At 44.4% G+C, this 15,496-nt stretch overlaps 1 protein-coding gene across 11 annotated transcripts in view; it reads right to left on the bottom strand.

Moving 5' to 3' along the window:
* TEX55 (testis expressed 55) overlaps positions 1-15,496 on the bottom strand; it is a 71,415-nt gene that overhangs the window by 29,221 nt on the left and 26,698 nt on the right. For all 11 annotated transcript variants that reach the window (XM_029579145.1, XM_029579147.1, XM_029579149.1 and 8 more), the window contains 3 exons: positions 4,733-4,798; positions 4,451-4,513; positions 4,136-4,201 (listed from right to left, as the gene is read on the bottom strand). In XM_029579145.1, the coding sequence (XP_029435005.1) occupies positions 4,136-4,201; positions 4,451-4,513; positions 4,733-4,798 (195 nt within the window). The remainder of the gene's footprint in view (positions 1-4,135; positions 4,202-4,450; positions 4,514-4,732; positions 4,799-15,496) is intronic.

Genomic DNA, 15,496 nt, shown 5'->3' with positions numbered 1-15,496 from the left:
TGAACCGAAGGAGCCACCACAAAAGAGTGTCCCTACCTTCTCCTCCGAGCAGAAGGCGAAGATAAAACTTCTCTGACAACAGATCCCACTGGAAGAGGAGAGCCCTCTGAAGAGGCCACATATGTGCGAATGTCCAAGGCATCAATTCTAAGGTCAATGCCATAGAACCCAGGATCTGCAAGTAGTCCCAGAGCCTGGGCACCGAAATCCCTAATAGACAATGAATTTGCCCCTTCAGCTTCAGCATCTTCTCTTCCGTGAGAAACACTCTGCTACTCTATCAAACCGAGCACCCAGATGATCTAGGCTCTGAGAGGGAAGGAGTTGTCTCTTTGCCAGATTCACCACCTAGAAGAGGAATTCCAACCGCAACTGTACTTTCTGCACCAACTGCTGACAGAGATCCTCCAACTTTGCTCAGATAAACCAGTTGTCTATAGTTACAGATGCATTAGTACACCCTCCCAACTTAAGATCGCCACCGCCACCACCATCACCTTGGTGAACGTGTGTAGCGCTGTTGCCAGACCAAACAGGAGGGCTCAAAACTGAAAATGTTACTCTAGAACCATGAATATCAGAAACCGCTGGTGTTCAGGCCTAATGGCTATGTGCAGATAAGCCTCTGTCAAATTCAGAGAAGCCAGGAACTCCTCCTTGCACACAGCCGTGATGACAGAATGCAGAGTCTCCATTCAGAAATGCGAGACTCCTAAGGCAGCATTCACTTTCTTCAAATCCAAAATCAGAAGAAAGGACTCTTCCTTCTTTGGCATGATGAAATAAATAGAGTACCTTCCTGTGCCTTCCTCCTTGCAAGGAACTGGAACTATGGCTCCCAGCTGCCGCAATCGGTCCAGTCTTTTGAACCACTAGCCGTTTGGCAAGAGGAGCGCAAGGGGAAACAAGAAAGGCATCCCGAACTGGATGATCAAATTCTAAAGCATAGCCATCTTTTATCACCCCTAGAACCCATTGGTCCATGGAAATCTTGGCCCACTCCTTGGAAAACAATATCAAGTGCCCTCCGATGGCTGGAACTGAGGAGTGGACCATCTCGCTTCATTGCGAGGACTTTGCACCACCTGTTCTTCCACCTGTATTGTCCCGGGGAAGTCTCCAACCTCCTCGAAAGGACTGAGCCTTGGTTGAGGTTTGCCTCTGAAGTCCCAAAGGACCTCTAGCTGGGTGAAAACTCCTATTATCGCGAAAATGTGAACAAACAGGAAAAAATCTTCTGCCCTTAGGCTTGACTTCTGACAACTTGTGCATCTTGAACTCTCCCAGATGTTTCATTATATGCCCCAGAACCTCATCAAACAAGAGCTTGCCTTAGAAGGATGAACCTCCAGCTGAGCCTTGGACCATACATCCACTGACCAGTTCTGCAATCATAAAAATCTTCTGGTTGATACCACAGATGATATGATTCTAGAAGATGTTCTGACTAGGTCATACAAAGCATCTGCATTGTATGCCACAGCTGCTTCCAAATGCTCAGCCTTCTGCGCAGCCGTATCTGACTCAGGTTGTGCTTTCTGCAATTGCTGAACTCAACACAGACATGCCCGCTGCATAAAACTGCTGCAAATCGCAGCTCTTAAGCTCAGGGCGGAGACTTCAAATATCCTTTTGAGGTGAAGCTCCAATTTCTGGTCCTGCACATCTCTCAAAGCAGTGGACTCTGACACCAGAACAGTGGTCTTTTTAGTCACTGTCGATACCGAAGCATCAACCTTGGGAAGTGTCAAGAGTTCCAATGTCTTTTTGAGCAATGGATAAAGCTGTACCATAGCCCTGCCAACTTCCAAGCTGGCATCCGGGATATCCCGCTCTTGATACACCAACTTCTTTATCGACTTGTGGAAGGGAAAAGTTTTTGCTGGATCCCTCAATCTGTCCAGGACGGGATCTGTTCCCTCCAAATCAGACTCTTCCTGAGAAACCTTGATTCCCATTTCTTGAAGGACCTAAGGAATTAAAGGCCAAAGCTCCTCTTTTCGAAAGAGACATACAACCTTGGGGTCATCCCCCTTGGTTACAGGGACCTCTTTTGGATCCCCATCTGGATCAGATCCATCTGGTCCTGGGGTAGCCGCTAGGCAATTCCCCAATGCCTCATCCACGACATCTCAATCCTCAGAATAGTCCACTATGTCACCAGGAATGGAGGCAAGCCCTAATATACGCTGGACACTCAAGGAACGTTTCCTCTTTGCCTGCCCAGGTCTCCAAAACAACTGCAGATCCCCCAAAGACCGGAGCTGGGTTTGAGAGCACACCTCTCCAGTTAACTTCTTAGCTAAATATGTTTTATGCAATAACATAAACTCCATTGAAAAAGACTGTGTGGGCTTAGCAACTGGAAGGAGGGGAAAATCCTCTTAATCACAGCTTCCCTGTTTTTCTCTGGAGCCAGAAACGGCTGGGGATAATCTCGAGGGGGGATTACCCCACCCCCTCGCCAACGCAGAGCAGCCAGAGAATGCAAAATGGCTGCAGTTCCAGCCCTGAGGGAAGAGAAGACATGGAATGCTGCAAACCCCGACTTGACTCAGTAGCAGTTGCACCAACTCCTTTTGACTTGGAAGCAGCGGTCTTCCCTACCCGAAATGCAGCTCACGTATAGACCGGTTCTGTTAAGCTGTAACCAGGAAGTCCTACAAGAGCAGTAGGCCGAGCCACGCACCATACTACATGGGTGTGATCATGAGAAGTAACCACTTACTCTGCCGTCCTCAGCGCCACTCGCTCTGCGCTGCTGAAGTGAAGGAACCCCAAGGAAACACACGCAGGAAACAGGAAGAAACTGCCAGTGAAAACTCCTAATTTTTTTTTTTTTAAAGAAAACTTTAACAAGTCCAGCAAGAAAAGGTAGAGAAAAAGACAAGGTATAATTTCCTGTGCCAGGACAGTAACTTAAGAATTGTTAGTGGGATTCAAGCTGCAGAGCTGCCAGCAGGATTCAAGCTCCCTCTCATGAAGAGGAAGGATCTGGACCACCAGATTTACACCCTAGAGGCCAGACCCAGTATACAAAAGCATCACCAATCCCCAGCTCCTCCACCTCAGACCAAGGGGATGGCCCCACCAGGACCTAGCAACCCTCTGGGAGAAAAGTTTTCTTCTCTTCTTCTATCCTCTTTTTTTTTTTACTCCGGAAATGCAGGCTTTGCATCATCTACCATCTACTGGAGGCAGAGAAATACTGAGGGACTGCAGATGGCACACTGGGTTATGTAGCAGTATCAGTAAAACTTTCTCTGTCTCCATCTGCTGGCAGGGAGGCAAAACCCAGGACTCTGGACTGATCTGGAATCATACAGGGAAAGAGGTAGATGTGATTGTCCTGGATTTGATTTATTTTCAGAGAGGCAGTATAGCAAATTATTAACCTAAACTAAACTAAAGGGGGGAAGGAGGCAGGGGGTTGGAAGACAAGCACTTTTTTTGTTTTAAATTGCTGGGATGATGTCCTGGAAATTGAAGCCTATAAGTATTTCTGATCTTTAGGCTCAACTCCTAGGACAGCATCCCAGCTAAAAAAAAAAAAAAAGTGCTTCTCTCCCAACCTACACCCTCTCTTTCTTCCCCTCCATGGACAATCACATCCATCTACAAACTTGTTCCCCTATTGATATTTAAATTTCCTAAAGCACCTTCTCAGTCATTTCAGATCTAAACATAAGGTAAGTAAAATGTGAGCTATACTCGTCATCTGAAACAGATTTTTTTCTTAAGATGACTGAATTATGAATGTACATGAAAGATGCGCGCGTGGACAATTGCCAAGGTTGAAGCCTTGGTGACTGATACTACAGCTCACAAGTTTCAGACTTGTGCTAATTCAATCCCCCTTTTATGTCTGTTACTATGTGTCTAATATATGTGCACATATTCTTCTGTGCATAAAGAAAAGGCAATTTTCAGAGAAGATAATTGTAACGCAAAGGGGAGAGAAGCGAGAGAGTCAACCAACGTAGGGAAAGGTCCAGACAGACACAAGACCTCTTAACTTCTTATTTAGCAGGTTGGATGTTCGGCTGTCCTCCTCCGGTTTAGATTACAATGCCATGCCTGTTCTTTCTACACTGTCACCCTTAACTCCTGGTAACATCAGAGAGCTGATACTCACCGCCTTCAAAAAGGAGTGTGTAGAAATGGTGCCCTCATCCTCTATCTTGTCCATAGATCTAACTACCTGAGTTAGAAAAAGAAAAGGACAGTTATGGAGAAGGAAGAAATCAAAGAGCACAGGCGAGGGGGGGAAAGAGGCTGAACTGGGAGATGAGATAGCTTGGACCAAGCCGCTAAGGGTCACATCTAAAAGAGCACCACACCCCATTGCTCTTTTCCTTGAATTACCGACCACTCTCCCTGGTCCTCCCCCATTCGAATGCTGTCTGTCCTTTCTACAACTTCCCTCTTACAGCAGGGAATGGATACTCACCGCCATTAACAGGTTCTGTGTAGAAACGGTCTGGTCATCTAGCTTTTCCAGAGATCTAACTGCCTGAGTTACAAAAAGATGGAGAAAGAAGAAAGTATAAAGTTCAGGAGAGGGGCAAGACAGAAATAGCAAAGGGTAGGATAGAACTGCCATAGTGAGAGGTCTGAGGCAAGGCCAGACATTTCTAGGCCCACCAGAAAGGACTCATTTTATAAACTGGGCTTAGAATGCCATCTGTATGCCTCCCCCTTTTCCTCCTGACATCAGGGAGCCGATACTCACCTCCCTTAACAGAGAATGTGCAGAAGTGGATTCTCCCTCCTCTCTCGTGTCCTCAGATCTAACTTCCTGAGTCACAATAAGAAAAGAAATTTTACAAAGAAATAAGAATATTGCACAGAAAAAAGGAAGAGCTGGATTAAAGACAAAGGGAAGAGACAGTCTTGGATCAAGGAGAGAAGGCGAAGCTGAGCCATACAACACCCCATTTAATAAAAATTACCTGATCCTTTTCTAGGATGGGTTTAAGTGCCCCCCTCTATTCTATTCTTTGTATACCTTCATTTTTCCCACGTGATAATATCACAAATTGATATTTGCCCCCTTCTCCAGGTACTGTAAAGGAATGGAACATCCCTCCTTTACCTTGTCCACAGATTATAACTACCTGAGTTACAATTAAAAAAAAAAACATTTACAGAGAAAAACAAGGGAGAGAGAGGAAAGGCAGAGCCAGCCCTAAGAAACAATGAGGAGAGGTGGGGAGAACCATGGTCCTAAATAGCTGTGTCATGATATTAGTTGTACTCTCAGGAGCAGTTATCTCCTGGTGTTAATGAACAGGGCTGTTTCTTCCATTAGGTAAACTATGCAATTGTCTAGAGCAGGGGCTGGCAATTCTGGTACTGGAATGCCACAAACTGGTCTGGTTTTCAGGACATCCACAATAAATATGCATGAGGTATATATGCATACAGTGGAAGGAGTACATGCAAATATATCTCATGCAGACAAGTTTATTAGTGAAAATTATGATGTCCATTTATGTGTTTTTATAGGATTATTCTGGGAAGGGTGGTGGTGTCATCATCATGATTATTGAGATGGGGATGGCCCTAAAAGTTCATTGGTGGGGTAGGATACAAGGCTGAAGGTTCACCTAGAGTGCTTAATACCCTTGCACTGGCCCTGGCTGGATGAGAATTTCCTGAAGTAATAATGCCTAACTAATCGATGACTGGAGTTCTGTACTTGTGTCCCACCCTCCCTCCAGCTCCCATGCTTAGAAAACTTTGGTTCAGATGAACAAAAGATCCTATTGGTTCATGGAACAATTCTCCCACCAGCTACTCTTTCTACAGCTTGATCATCACTACCTCTTTCAGGAGCAGTGTGGAAGTGATGCCCCCCTCTTCTGCCATGCGCAAAGAGTTAATCACCCAAGATTTTAAAGAAGAAGAAATGAAAAATGAGCCAGAAAAGATATAGAAAGCTTGAGAGAGAGAGAGAGAGAGAGAGAGAAGAGCAAGTTTGCTTACCGTAAACGGTGTTTTCCGTAGATAGCAGATGAAATAGCCATGCTGTCTGGGTATGTTTCTTCTTCCGTGCCACTAGGTGGCAGAGCTCTCTAAGTCTAGCAAAGTCTTTCAGCTAGGTGCTCCCTCTTATATCTTCTCTGATATACCTCAGGCTCCTCAGTCAGTATTAAAGCAAGTGCAATGCATGCTGGAACTGTCCGGGGAGGCGGGCGGGTCAGCATGGCTAATTCATCTGCTATCTACGGAAAACACCGTTTACGGTAAGCAAACTTGCTCTTTTCATGTAGATAAGCAGCTGAATTAGCCATGCTGTCTGGGAGTCCCCAGCTGATGTATTGAGCATGAGAGAGTTAATTAAAGTGTAGCTCAATACCAAGTTCATGGCGGACAGGTCCTATGAAGGCTGTATGTGTGAGGAATGTGTGCTCTTCTGTAGGATAGTCCGGCCCATTATTGTATCATTCTTTGCCTGTTTATCCAAGCAGTAATGGGATGTGAAAGTATGTAGCAACAACCATGTTGCCGCTTTACAAATGTCTATGATCGGAACATCATGTAGATGAGCCATTGAAGCTGCTAGTGCACGTACTTGGTGCGCTTTCGAAGTTGTAGGTTGAGTTTGCGAGCGTTGCTGATAGCAGAATCGAATGCAATTGGATATCCAGATGGATAGAGTTCTTTTTGTTACTGGACATCCTTGTGCATTTGAATTGAAGGAAAGAAAAAGTTGAGATGGTCTGGTAGGTGAATGGGTGCGCTGCTTATAGTAGGCAAGTGCACGCTTGCAGTCAAAAGTGTGGAGTTTTTTCTCATTATCATTCGCATGAGGTTTTGGCTGAAAAATGGGTAAGGTTATGGTTTGGTTGATGTGGAAACTGGAAATCACCTTTGGTAAGAATTTGGGGTGAGTTCACAAAGTTACCTTGACATGATAAAATTGAAGATAAGGCGGGTAGTGGACTAAGGCCTGTAATTCACTAACCCGTCGTGCAGAAGTTAAAGCTACTAGAAAGACTACTTTCCATGACAGGTATCGAAGATGACAAGTGTCTAATGGTTCAAAGAGTGGAAGCATTAGTTGTTCAATGACGAAATTAACATCCCACGGTACCGGTGGTTTCTGTAAAGGCGGACGTAGGCGTAGGGTACCCTTCATGAATCTGGATACTAGTTATTGACATGAGATGGGGCTTCTGTTTAGAGGTTTGTGGTAAGCTGCTATAGCGCTTAAATGGACCTGGAGTGATGATGTTGCAAGGCCTCTCGTGTAGAGCAAATGGAGGTAGGACAGAAGTTGCTCAGGTGAACAAGATAAAGGGTCAAGATCCCTGGTTGAACACCAGGAAGCATAACGTGCCCATTTTCTATTGTAATTAATTCTTGTTGACTGTTTCCTAGAAGACAGTAAAATATCCTGAAGATCAGATGAAATGTCTAGGTGTTGGTATGCGATCCGTTCAATCTCCACACCGTGAGTTGTAGGGACGAGTGAAGCAGGTGAAGAAGAGATCCCTTGTTCTGGGTGAGTAGTTGGGGGCTGCTGCCCAGGGGTATGGGGTCGCAAATTGATAGGGTTGTTTGGGTCATGCTGGTGCTATTAGAATTAAATCTGCTCAGTCTTCTATGCATCTCTGGATCATACGGGATAGGAGTGGAATTGGAGGGAATGCATAAAGGAGGTCATGAGACCAATTCACTAGAAAGGCGTCCGGAGTGAGTCGATGAGGGCTTGGGTAGACTGAACAAAAGGTTTCCAGTTTCCTGTTGTTCTCTGTTGCATAGAGGTCTATAGTAGGGAGACCCCATATGGAGAAGATGTGTTGAACTACTGCCTGGTCTAGTTCCCACTCATGGGGATGAAAAGTTTTGCTGAGTTTCTCTGCTCTGGAGTTTTGGATCCCGGGCAGATAAGTTGCTTGAAGAGAAGTGTATCTCTGGTGAGCCCATTCCAGGATCAGGACAGTTTCTTTGCAAAGGTTCAAAGAACCAGACCCTCCTTCTTTGTTTAAGTAGAACATTGTCACCTGGTTTTCCATGTGAATTATTACTATCTTCCCTTGTAACGATTCTTCGAAGGCTCGAAGGGTGTTTTTTACTGCAACTACTGTTTCAATGTATCCGCCCCTGAGGTGAAAGTTCAGTTCTCTGTAAACCGGTGCGATATGTATTCTATACAGGAACACCGGTATATAAAAATTTAAAAAAAATAAAAATAGTAGGTTTATGTGTTGTGTCCTTTTGTATGCAGTCCATAGACCTTGAGTCGTTAAGTGATCTAGATGAGCTCCCCAACCCTTGGGGGATGCATCTGTGGAATTATTATCTGATGTCGAAGGTGTCGTAGGGGTGAGCCCGTTTGTAGTGTTGATGGAGAAAGCCACCACTGGAGGTCTTTTTTCATACTGTCTGTCAAGGTAACTGGAGTAGACAGTGAATGAAGGAATTGAATCCATTGTGACTTTAGGCCCCAATGAAGCTGACACATGTGTAGACGTGTGTGAGGGACCACATATATGGCTGCTGCCATGTGTCCCAGAACAGTTAGTATCTGGTGAGCTGTTGCTGATGTGCTGTGTAGTAGATTCATAGCCAGAGTGGAGAGGGCTAGAGCTCTTGGATGAGGGAGAAAAGTCTTGTCCTGAATCATGTTGATGAAAGCGCCTATGAATTGTAATGTCTGAGTGGTTCTAGGTTTGACTTTTTGTAATTGATGAGCAGACCTAGGTTGTCGAGGCAGGAAATCGTGAGGAGAAGATTGGATCTCAATCGGTCCCGATTGGGTGCTACTATAAGCCAATCGTCCATATAAGGGAAATATTTGCACCTCCTGATGACGAAGGTGCACCACCGCCACTGTGAGACACTTGGTAAAAACTCTGGGGGCAGAAGAAAGGCCAAAAGGAAGGACTTTGTATTGAAAGTGCTGGTTGTCCACTTGGAAGCATAGGTACCGCCAGGAACTGGGGTGCATTGGGATATATGCATACGCATCCTTCAGATCTAGCGAGCACATCCAATCCCCTGATTAAAGATAGGGAAAGATGGATTTAAGCAAAGTCATTTTGAATTTCTCCCTGTAGAGCTGTTTGTTGAGGGAACGCAAATCCAAGATTGGATGCAGACCTCCTGATTTCTTGGGAATTAGGAAATATTGGGAGTAGAATCCCTGACAGAATCCTTCGGAAGGTAATTTCTGAATGCAATTGTTGTGCAGAAGCATTTGAAGTTCTTTCAACAGAGGTTCTTTGTGAGATATTAATGGCTTCTGTGGTACCCAATGAGGAAGGGTCGAGAGGGAGGAAAAGTGAAGGGTGTAACCCTGGCGTATGATTGTAAGGACCCATTGGTCCGTGGTTATTTGATTCCAGGCTGGTAGATACTTGGTTAATCTGCCTCCCACAGAAGAGGGTTGTGACGGTGGCAAAGGTAGGTTCAAAAACTGGATTGAGGCTTTGCGGGTGGAGGATCCGCTTGCTGTCGTGGTGGATGGGCAGCCCTTGCACGTTGACGTGGTGCTTGAGACTGATAGGGAGGTTGTCGAGGCTGCTGATAGGTTTGAGGCTTAAAGTACGAAAAGGGCTTAAAAGATTTAAATGGGGCCCTTCTTTAGGCTGTCAAGGACGTAGAAGGATGCCATGAGGTCGATGGGATGTGAGAAGTGGTCAAGGAAATGACGGCCATCTTTTGTTCCTTGAGCTTAGCTACCGTTTCGGTAAATTTGTCCCCAAACAAATTTTCGGGATGACAGGATAGATTCGCCAATTTTTCATGGACATCGTCCCGTATGGTGCTGGATTGCAACCATGCCAAGCACATCGCTGCAACTGCGTTTGCTGAAGATTTTGAGGAAATATCAAATCCCTCATAAATGGATCTTAATGAATGACGAAGACCCTCTTTGATATTATGATATTGAGAAGGAAGGGCGACATCTGGTGAAGCTTCTTGCATGGACAACTTCAATGCCTGGAGATTCTCAAACAGGTATTGGGCTATGTAGAATTGATGGTTCTGGATGTGTACATTCAACATCGTGGACTGGAAGGTTTTCTTTGCAAAATCATCCAGCGACCTTTGGTCCTGGTGTGGTGGTGTATTAGCATGAATTCTTGATTTTCTGGCTTTTTGCATTGCGGACTCAACTATCACAGAATTATGAGGTAGTTGAACAGACACATGAAAGGAGGAATCTTTCATCCTGTATTTTAAGTCAATTTTCCTTGATGTAGGAGGACTGATCAGTGACATGTCCCAGGATTTTTCCATCAGAGATGTTAAGACCGGGTGCTGCGGGAGGCCACAGGTTCTGTAGGTGCGTCAAAAGTCTTCAGTATGCCAAGCATTTCTTGGCGGGGATCAGGAAGTCGACGCGTTTCTACGTTCAAGAGTTGTCCGACTTTTTCAATAAACTGCGAATATGTCAGGTCTTCTAGAGGCGAAGACGGTTCTGGGGGAAACTCTGCTGGGTCAGAGGGGTAGCCCGTAGATGAGGTATCCGTATCTGATAATTTGTGTGTCGGAGTTGGTGGTTGAGTGAAGGGACCTTTGGTGCTGGTCCTGGAATGAATGGCTCCACTGCAGGTTTTGGTGGGCCTGCAGGAAACAAAGGTGGAAGTTGAGATTGTTCTACTGATTGTAAAAACTGAGTCAGTATGGTTGTGATTTGGTTCATGGCCTGTGTAGTTAAGCCTGAAGTCGAAGGCGTCGGCACAGGTTGAGGTGGAGTGGGACAAAGTCCTTCTTGTAGCGGCTGCCGTTTCTGTGAAGGCGATTTCAGTGGTAGAAGTTATGGAATATCCAAAGGTTGGTCGGGAGCCAGAGGCACTTCCGACGGAAGGGATGTAGAAGACATCTCTTCTGGTGAATAAGGAGAAGTGAAAGATGAAGGAAATGGTGAATTATCCCTGTCCAGATCCACCATTGATGATAGTGATGCTTCACTAGGCCTCTTATGGCTGGAATGGTGCTTTTTGGGTTGACTGTGAGGTGTCTGTGTCGGTTGTGCACCTACGCGCATTGTCTGCGTCGGTGGTGCATCGGTGAGTCGAGGGTGCATCGCAGTGGTGCTCCTGCATCAATGCGCCAAATGCATCGACAATGCGCCAGCATGGTATAGCTTTGGCGTAGAATCCTCTTTGTGCCGGTGCATCAATCGCTTGGCCTTACTTCGATGAGCCAACGCTTCTAAGCAGTTTCGGCGCGTCTGTCCTCCGGGAGTGGATGCGCCGGTGAGGTATACAGCTGCGATGCCGCCGACGCATCACCCGCTCCGAGCTCCGATCCCAGCCGGGAGAACAACTGTGGGGGTCCTGATGGAGGGTCAACAGAAGAAGCTCTCCTCGATGAGGGGGTGACTCTCTTTCTCTTTGAGCCTGGGGAGGATCGCACCGAGGCCTCAGAAGGGGCATAAAAACCCGAAGCAGCTGTAATTCCTGCATTTTTGCAGCCCGCTGATGCTGGGCGCATGGGGACATGCGTCTGCAATCCGCACAATTTAACTGGTCATGGGATGATCCCAGACAGATATAACACAGAATGTGGCCATCCGTGGCCGACATAATTTTGCTGCAGGAGCAAAATTTAAAGCCAGGACGTGGCATTCTTTGTCTGCTGATGATTTTCTGACCAAACCTTTAAGTTTAAAGTAGATTTTCTTTCCTTTCTTCGCAAAGTTCTCTCACAGGACAGCAGAGCTCCGCGTGCCAACTGCCGCGTGGGAAAAAACTGACTGATGAGCCTGAGGTATATCAGAGAAGATATAAGAGGGAGCACCTAGCTGAAAGACTTTACTAGACTTAGAAAGCTCCACCACCTAGTGGCATGGAAGACATACCCAGACAGTATGGCTAATTCAGCTGCTTATCTACGTGAAAAAAGCCTTTCTGTTTCTTTGGGATAATTTTGTATTATTATTTTGTGATGTGAACCTCTTTGGCTCATATTTATATATTTATGAAGTAAGGCGGTATAAAACTGTAAAATGTAATGAAGAAGAGAAGCATAGAGAAAAGAAGAATATTACAATTGAAGAAAGAAAAATAATACAACCTCTTTGTGGAGGTGGATCTTCTCTTTGGCCACATTCTCAATTTCTCATTCATGAATCAGCTATGAGCAAGTAGAGAGCAGCTAGAATGCAGATTGCATTTTAATTAGTGGCTCAGGAATCAACTGACTTGTGATAGGTTGTTGCCTCCATTCTGAGATGGCACTTGGAGCATTCTTCTCACTTGATTTTTAAAAGACAATGTGTCGGATGTACTAAGATTCCCCCTCCCCCCTTCATAACAAAATGGGAAAAACTATATGGTATCTCTATCCCTGAGTATGTAGTACTAATGAGTAACATCAGTGTAGAGATCCTATGGGATTTCCACTAGAGTTTGGCCTTATGTTAGGATCAAGTCATGTAGGAATAGCGGGATGTACCATCTCTTGCCACAGCCACTGGAGGTTGCAGCAATGGTATTTTCCTGCCTGCAAATTAGTAGGTGACACCTAGGTTCAATGTGGAATTTTTTATTTGTAGCTGGATAAGAACAATCTGATTTTTGTTTAAGTTTCCCCTATCCTCTTTTCCCTGTGATGCATACAGGGAAAAAAATAATCCCAATCACAGGTACACAATGCTAGGTTCCGTTTAGGAGTCACCACCAAGTAAAAGGAACTTGGAGTCTTTGTGAATAATCCTTTGAAATCCTCAGTTCAGTGTGCGGTGGCAGTTAAAAAGGTAAGTAGAATGTTAGGTATGATCCAAAAAAGGAATGGAGAATAAAATAGAAAATATCATATTGCCTTTGCATCGATCCATGGTGCGACCGCACCGTGAGTACTGTGTTCTGATTGCCCATCTCAAAAAACAAAAACAAAACATAGAGCTAGAAAAGGTGCAGAGGAGGGCAAGAAAAATGATAACGGGGATGGAATGGCTCTCCTGTGATGAGAGGCTACGCAGGCTAGGGCTCTTCAGCTTGGAAACGAGATGGCTGAGAGGGAACATGATAAAGTTTATAAAATCATGAGTGGGGTGGAATGGGGAAAGAAAGGATGGCTATTTACCTTTCCAAGAGGACACTCCTTGAAACTAAAAACTAGCAGATTTAAAACAAAGAGTAGAACGTACTTTTTCACTCAGTGCACAATCATGCAAGAGGACATGGTCGAGGTGACTAGCAAAGCGAGGTTTAAAAGAAGTTTGAGCAGGCTCCTGGAGGAAAAGTCCATAAAAACATTATTAGCCAGGTAGACTAAAGACAGCTATAGTTATCTCTGGGAGTGAGCAACAGGAAACAGATCTACTTTTAAGGATCTGCTAGGTACTTATAACCTGGCGACAGGATGCTGGGCTTGATAGACCTTGATCTGTCACAGCATGGCATTTCTTATGTTCTTAAAACCCTTTGGCTGAATAGATTAGGAAGTGAGAAATCCAAATATTCTGATTCATACTCAGTGCTTAGATCTTAATGTTTTGAGTACTTTTGTATTGGAGATTTTATTTGGGGGGGACATTTTCTGACTTAACTTTGGATCATTCCTTTCAAATGATCCCAGTGGCTTCTATGAGGAGTGAGAACGTGGAAGAATCCCATCTGGAGGAGAGAGGAGAAGACTGCGGCTTCCCACCAGATCATAGGTATTTGGAAGGCGAGATCAATCAGGGGTAGGCGATCCAGTTCATTACACTCTGGGTAGCCTAGAATTCCACTCACAGGAAGAAAGGGGGCTCCTGAGACTATACCAAGGGACTTGAATTATTGGAGTGATTATGGATGTACCAAGAAGAAAATAAGTTTAGTGCTATCTGATTACCATTGAACAAGTTAAATAGTAAACTTTAAATTTTTGGAACACCCTTCTCAAGCGTCCAATCTGTTTATTGGCAGAGGGAATAAGCTTACACCCCCAGAAAGATACATTTACACAAAGCCTAGAGGTATTTCCTCATCCCCATTTGGAGAATCTATGCCAGGGTTTGGAAGAACTTTGCCCTGGTACTAAGTGTGACCCCCTGCTTTTATAGTTGTCACTCAACCCAGTCTTTGTGACACATCCAGCAGTCTGGTTTTCAGGAGTTCTACAGTAAATATTCATGAGACACATTTGCATGCACTAATTCCATTGTATGTAAATTCATATCATGCATATTCATTGTAGATATCTTGAAAACCTGACTGGCTGGGTGTATCCTGAGGACCGGGTTGAGAGCCCCTGTACTAGAATGACTATATTACATACATGCTGATTTAAAACTATCCCATCACTTATCTAAATAAACAAACGTTAATTATGCTCACAAGTCATCATGAGGTCGGCTCCTTGCCTCCCTCCTATATTCCATTGTACATAGTAATTTATCTTTGTTCTCCCTCTCTTTTTTTCCTTCTCCCAGTTAAGGCATCCTTGTTATAATGTAACTTTATGCTCCTTTAAATTGTATCATGTTGACTGGTTGGTTACAGTTACTGCATAGTTCGATGTAAACCGAGTTGATTTGATTTGTATCAAGAAAGTCGGTATATAAAAGCCTTAATAAATAAATAAATAAAATGCTTGGAAAACATGTCTGTTCTAACAGAAACTACTCTAGCTGACCCCAAGCAGAGTGAATCTAGTAAGTAAAGAAGCTAACCCCTTCTGCTGACACAAACGCCTGCTCTTTACTTGAGGTTTAATCAAATTGTTACCCTGGCCAGACCTTTATGAACACCATCCAACCCAATTCAGATATTTATTTCTCAAAATCAAATAAAGATATTGTTACTAATTTCAGAACTGAATTCTTAGTGTGTGTATAGAAAAATGGGCCTTGATATAAGCCAACAGAACTGGCAAAAAATTCCTGTTCTGGAGAAGCTGTACTGCCGTCTGCTTATCTTTTCAATTAACGCGTTATAGTCTGATCAAAACGCAAAGGTCCCAGAGAGCATAACACTGCTTTACACCCTCTACAACTGAGGAGATGAGGGAAATGCCATACACCACATACAATGAAGGCATAAAACAAAGTACCAGCACAAAGAAAGAAGATAAAACTACAGGTTAATATAATCAAAATAATATCTTAGCCAACCACCAAACTGTAAAAGAACTGAGCAACCCTTGATTGCATTCCCCAGTCGGTTATAAGAAAAGCGGGATTGAGAACTCTGATTAAAAAGGCCTGGCTGGTGGGGAAAAAAGTTATTCTACTTAATTGGTTGGAGATATCTGCACCATCGTATTGGACTTGGCGTAATCATTTTCATCGAATGATGTATATGGACAGTTTTATTTCTAAGTTGTCGCCAACGCACCGAAGACTTTTCTTGGAGACCTGGGAGGTATATGTGCAGACTTTGCCACATTGGGCTCGCAGCTTGATCCTCAATGCCTGATGTTTGTTTGTTCTTCTTTTTTTGTTTTTTGGGTTAGTGATAGACCCATGCCTTCAATGTTATGATTGGACTCTAGTATACATGGATGTCTCAACTGGTTTGTCAGCCAGGCCTTGGGTAGGGGAAGGGGG

The sequence above is a fragment of the Rhinatrema bivittatum genome, chromosome 15 (assembly GCF_901001135.1).
Source record: "Rhinatrema bivittatum chromosome 15, aRhiBiv1.1, whole genome shotgun sequence".
NCBI lineage: Eukaryota > Metazoa > Chordata > Amphibia > Gymnophiona > Rhinatrematidae > Rhinatrema > Rhinatrema bivittatum.
This window is presented reverse-complemented; position numbering and strand designations above follow the sequence as displayed.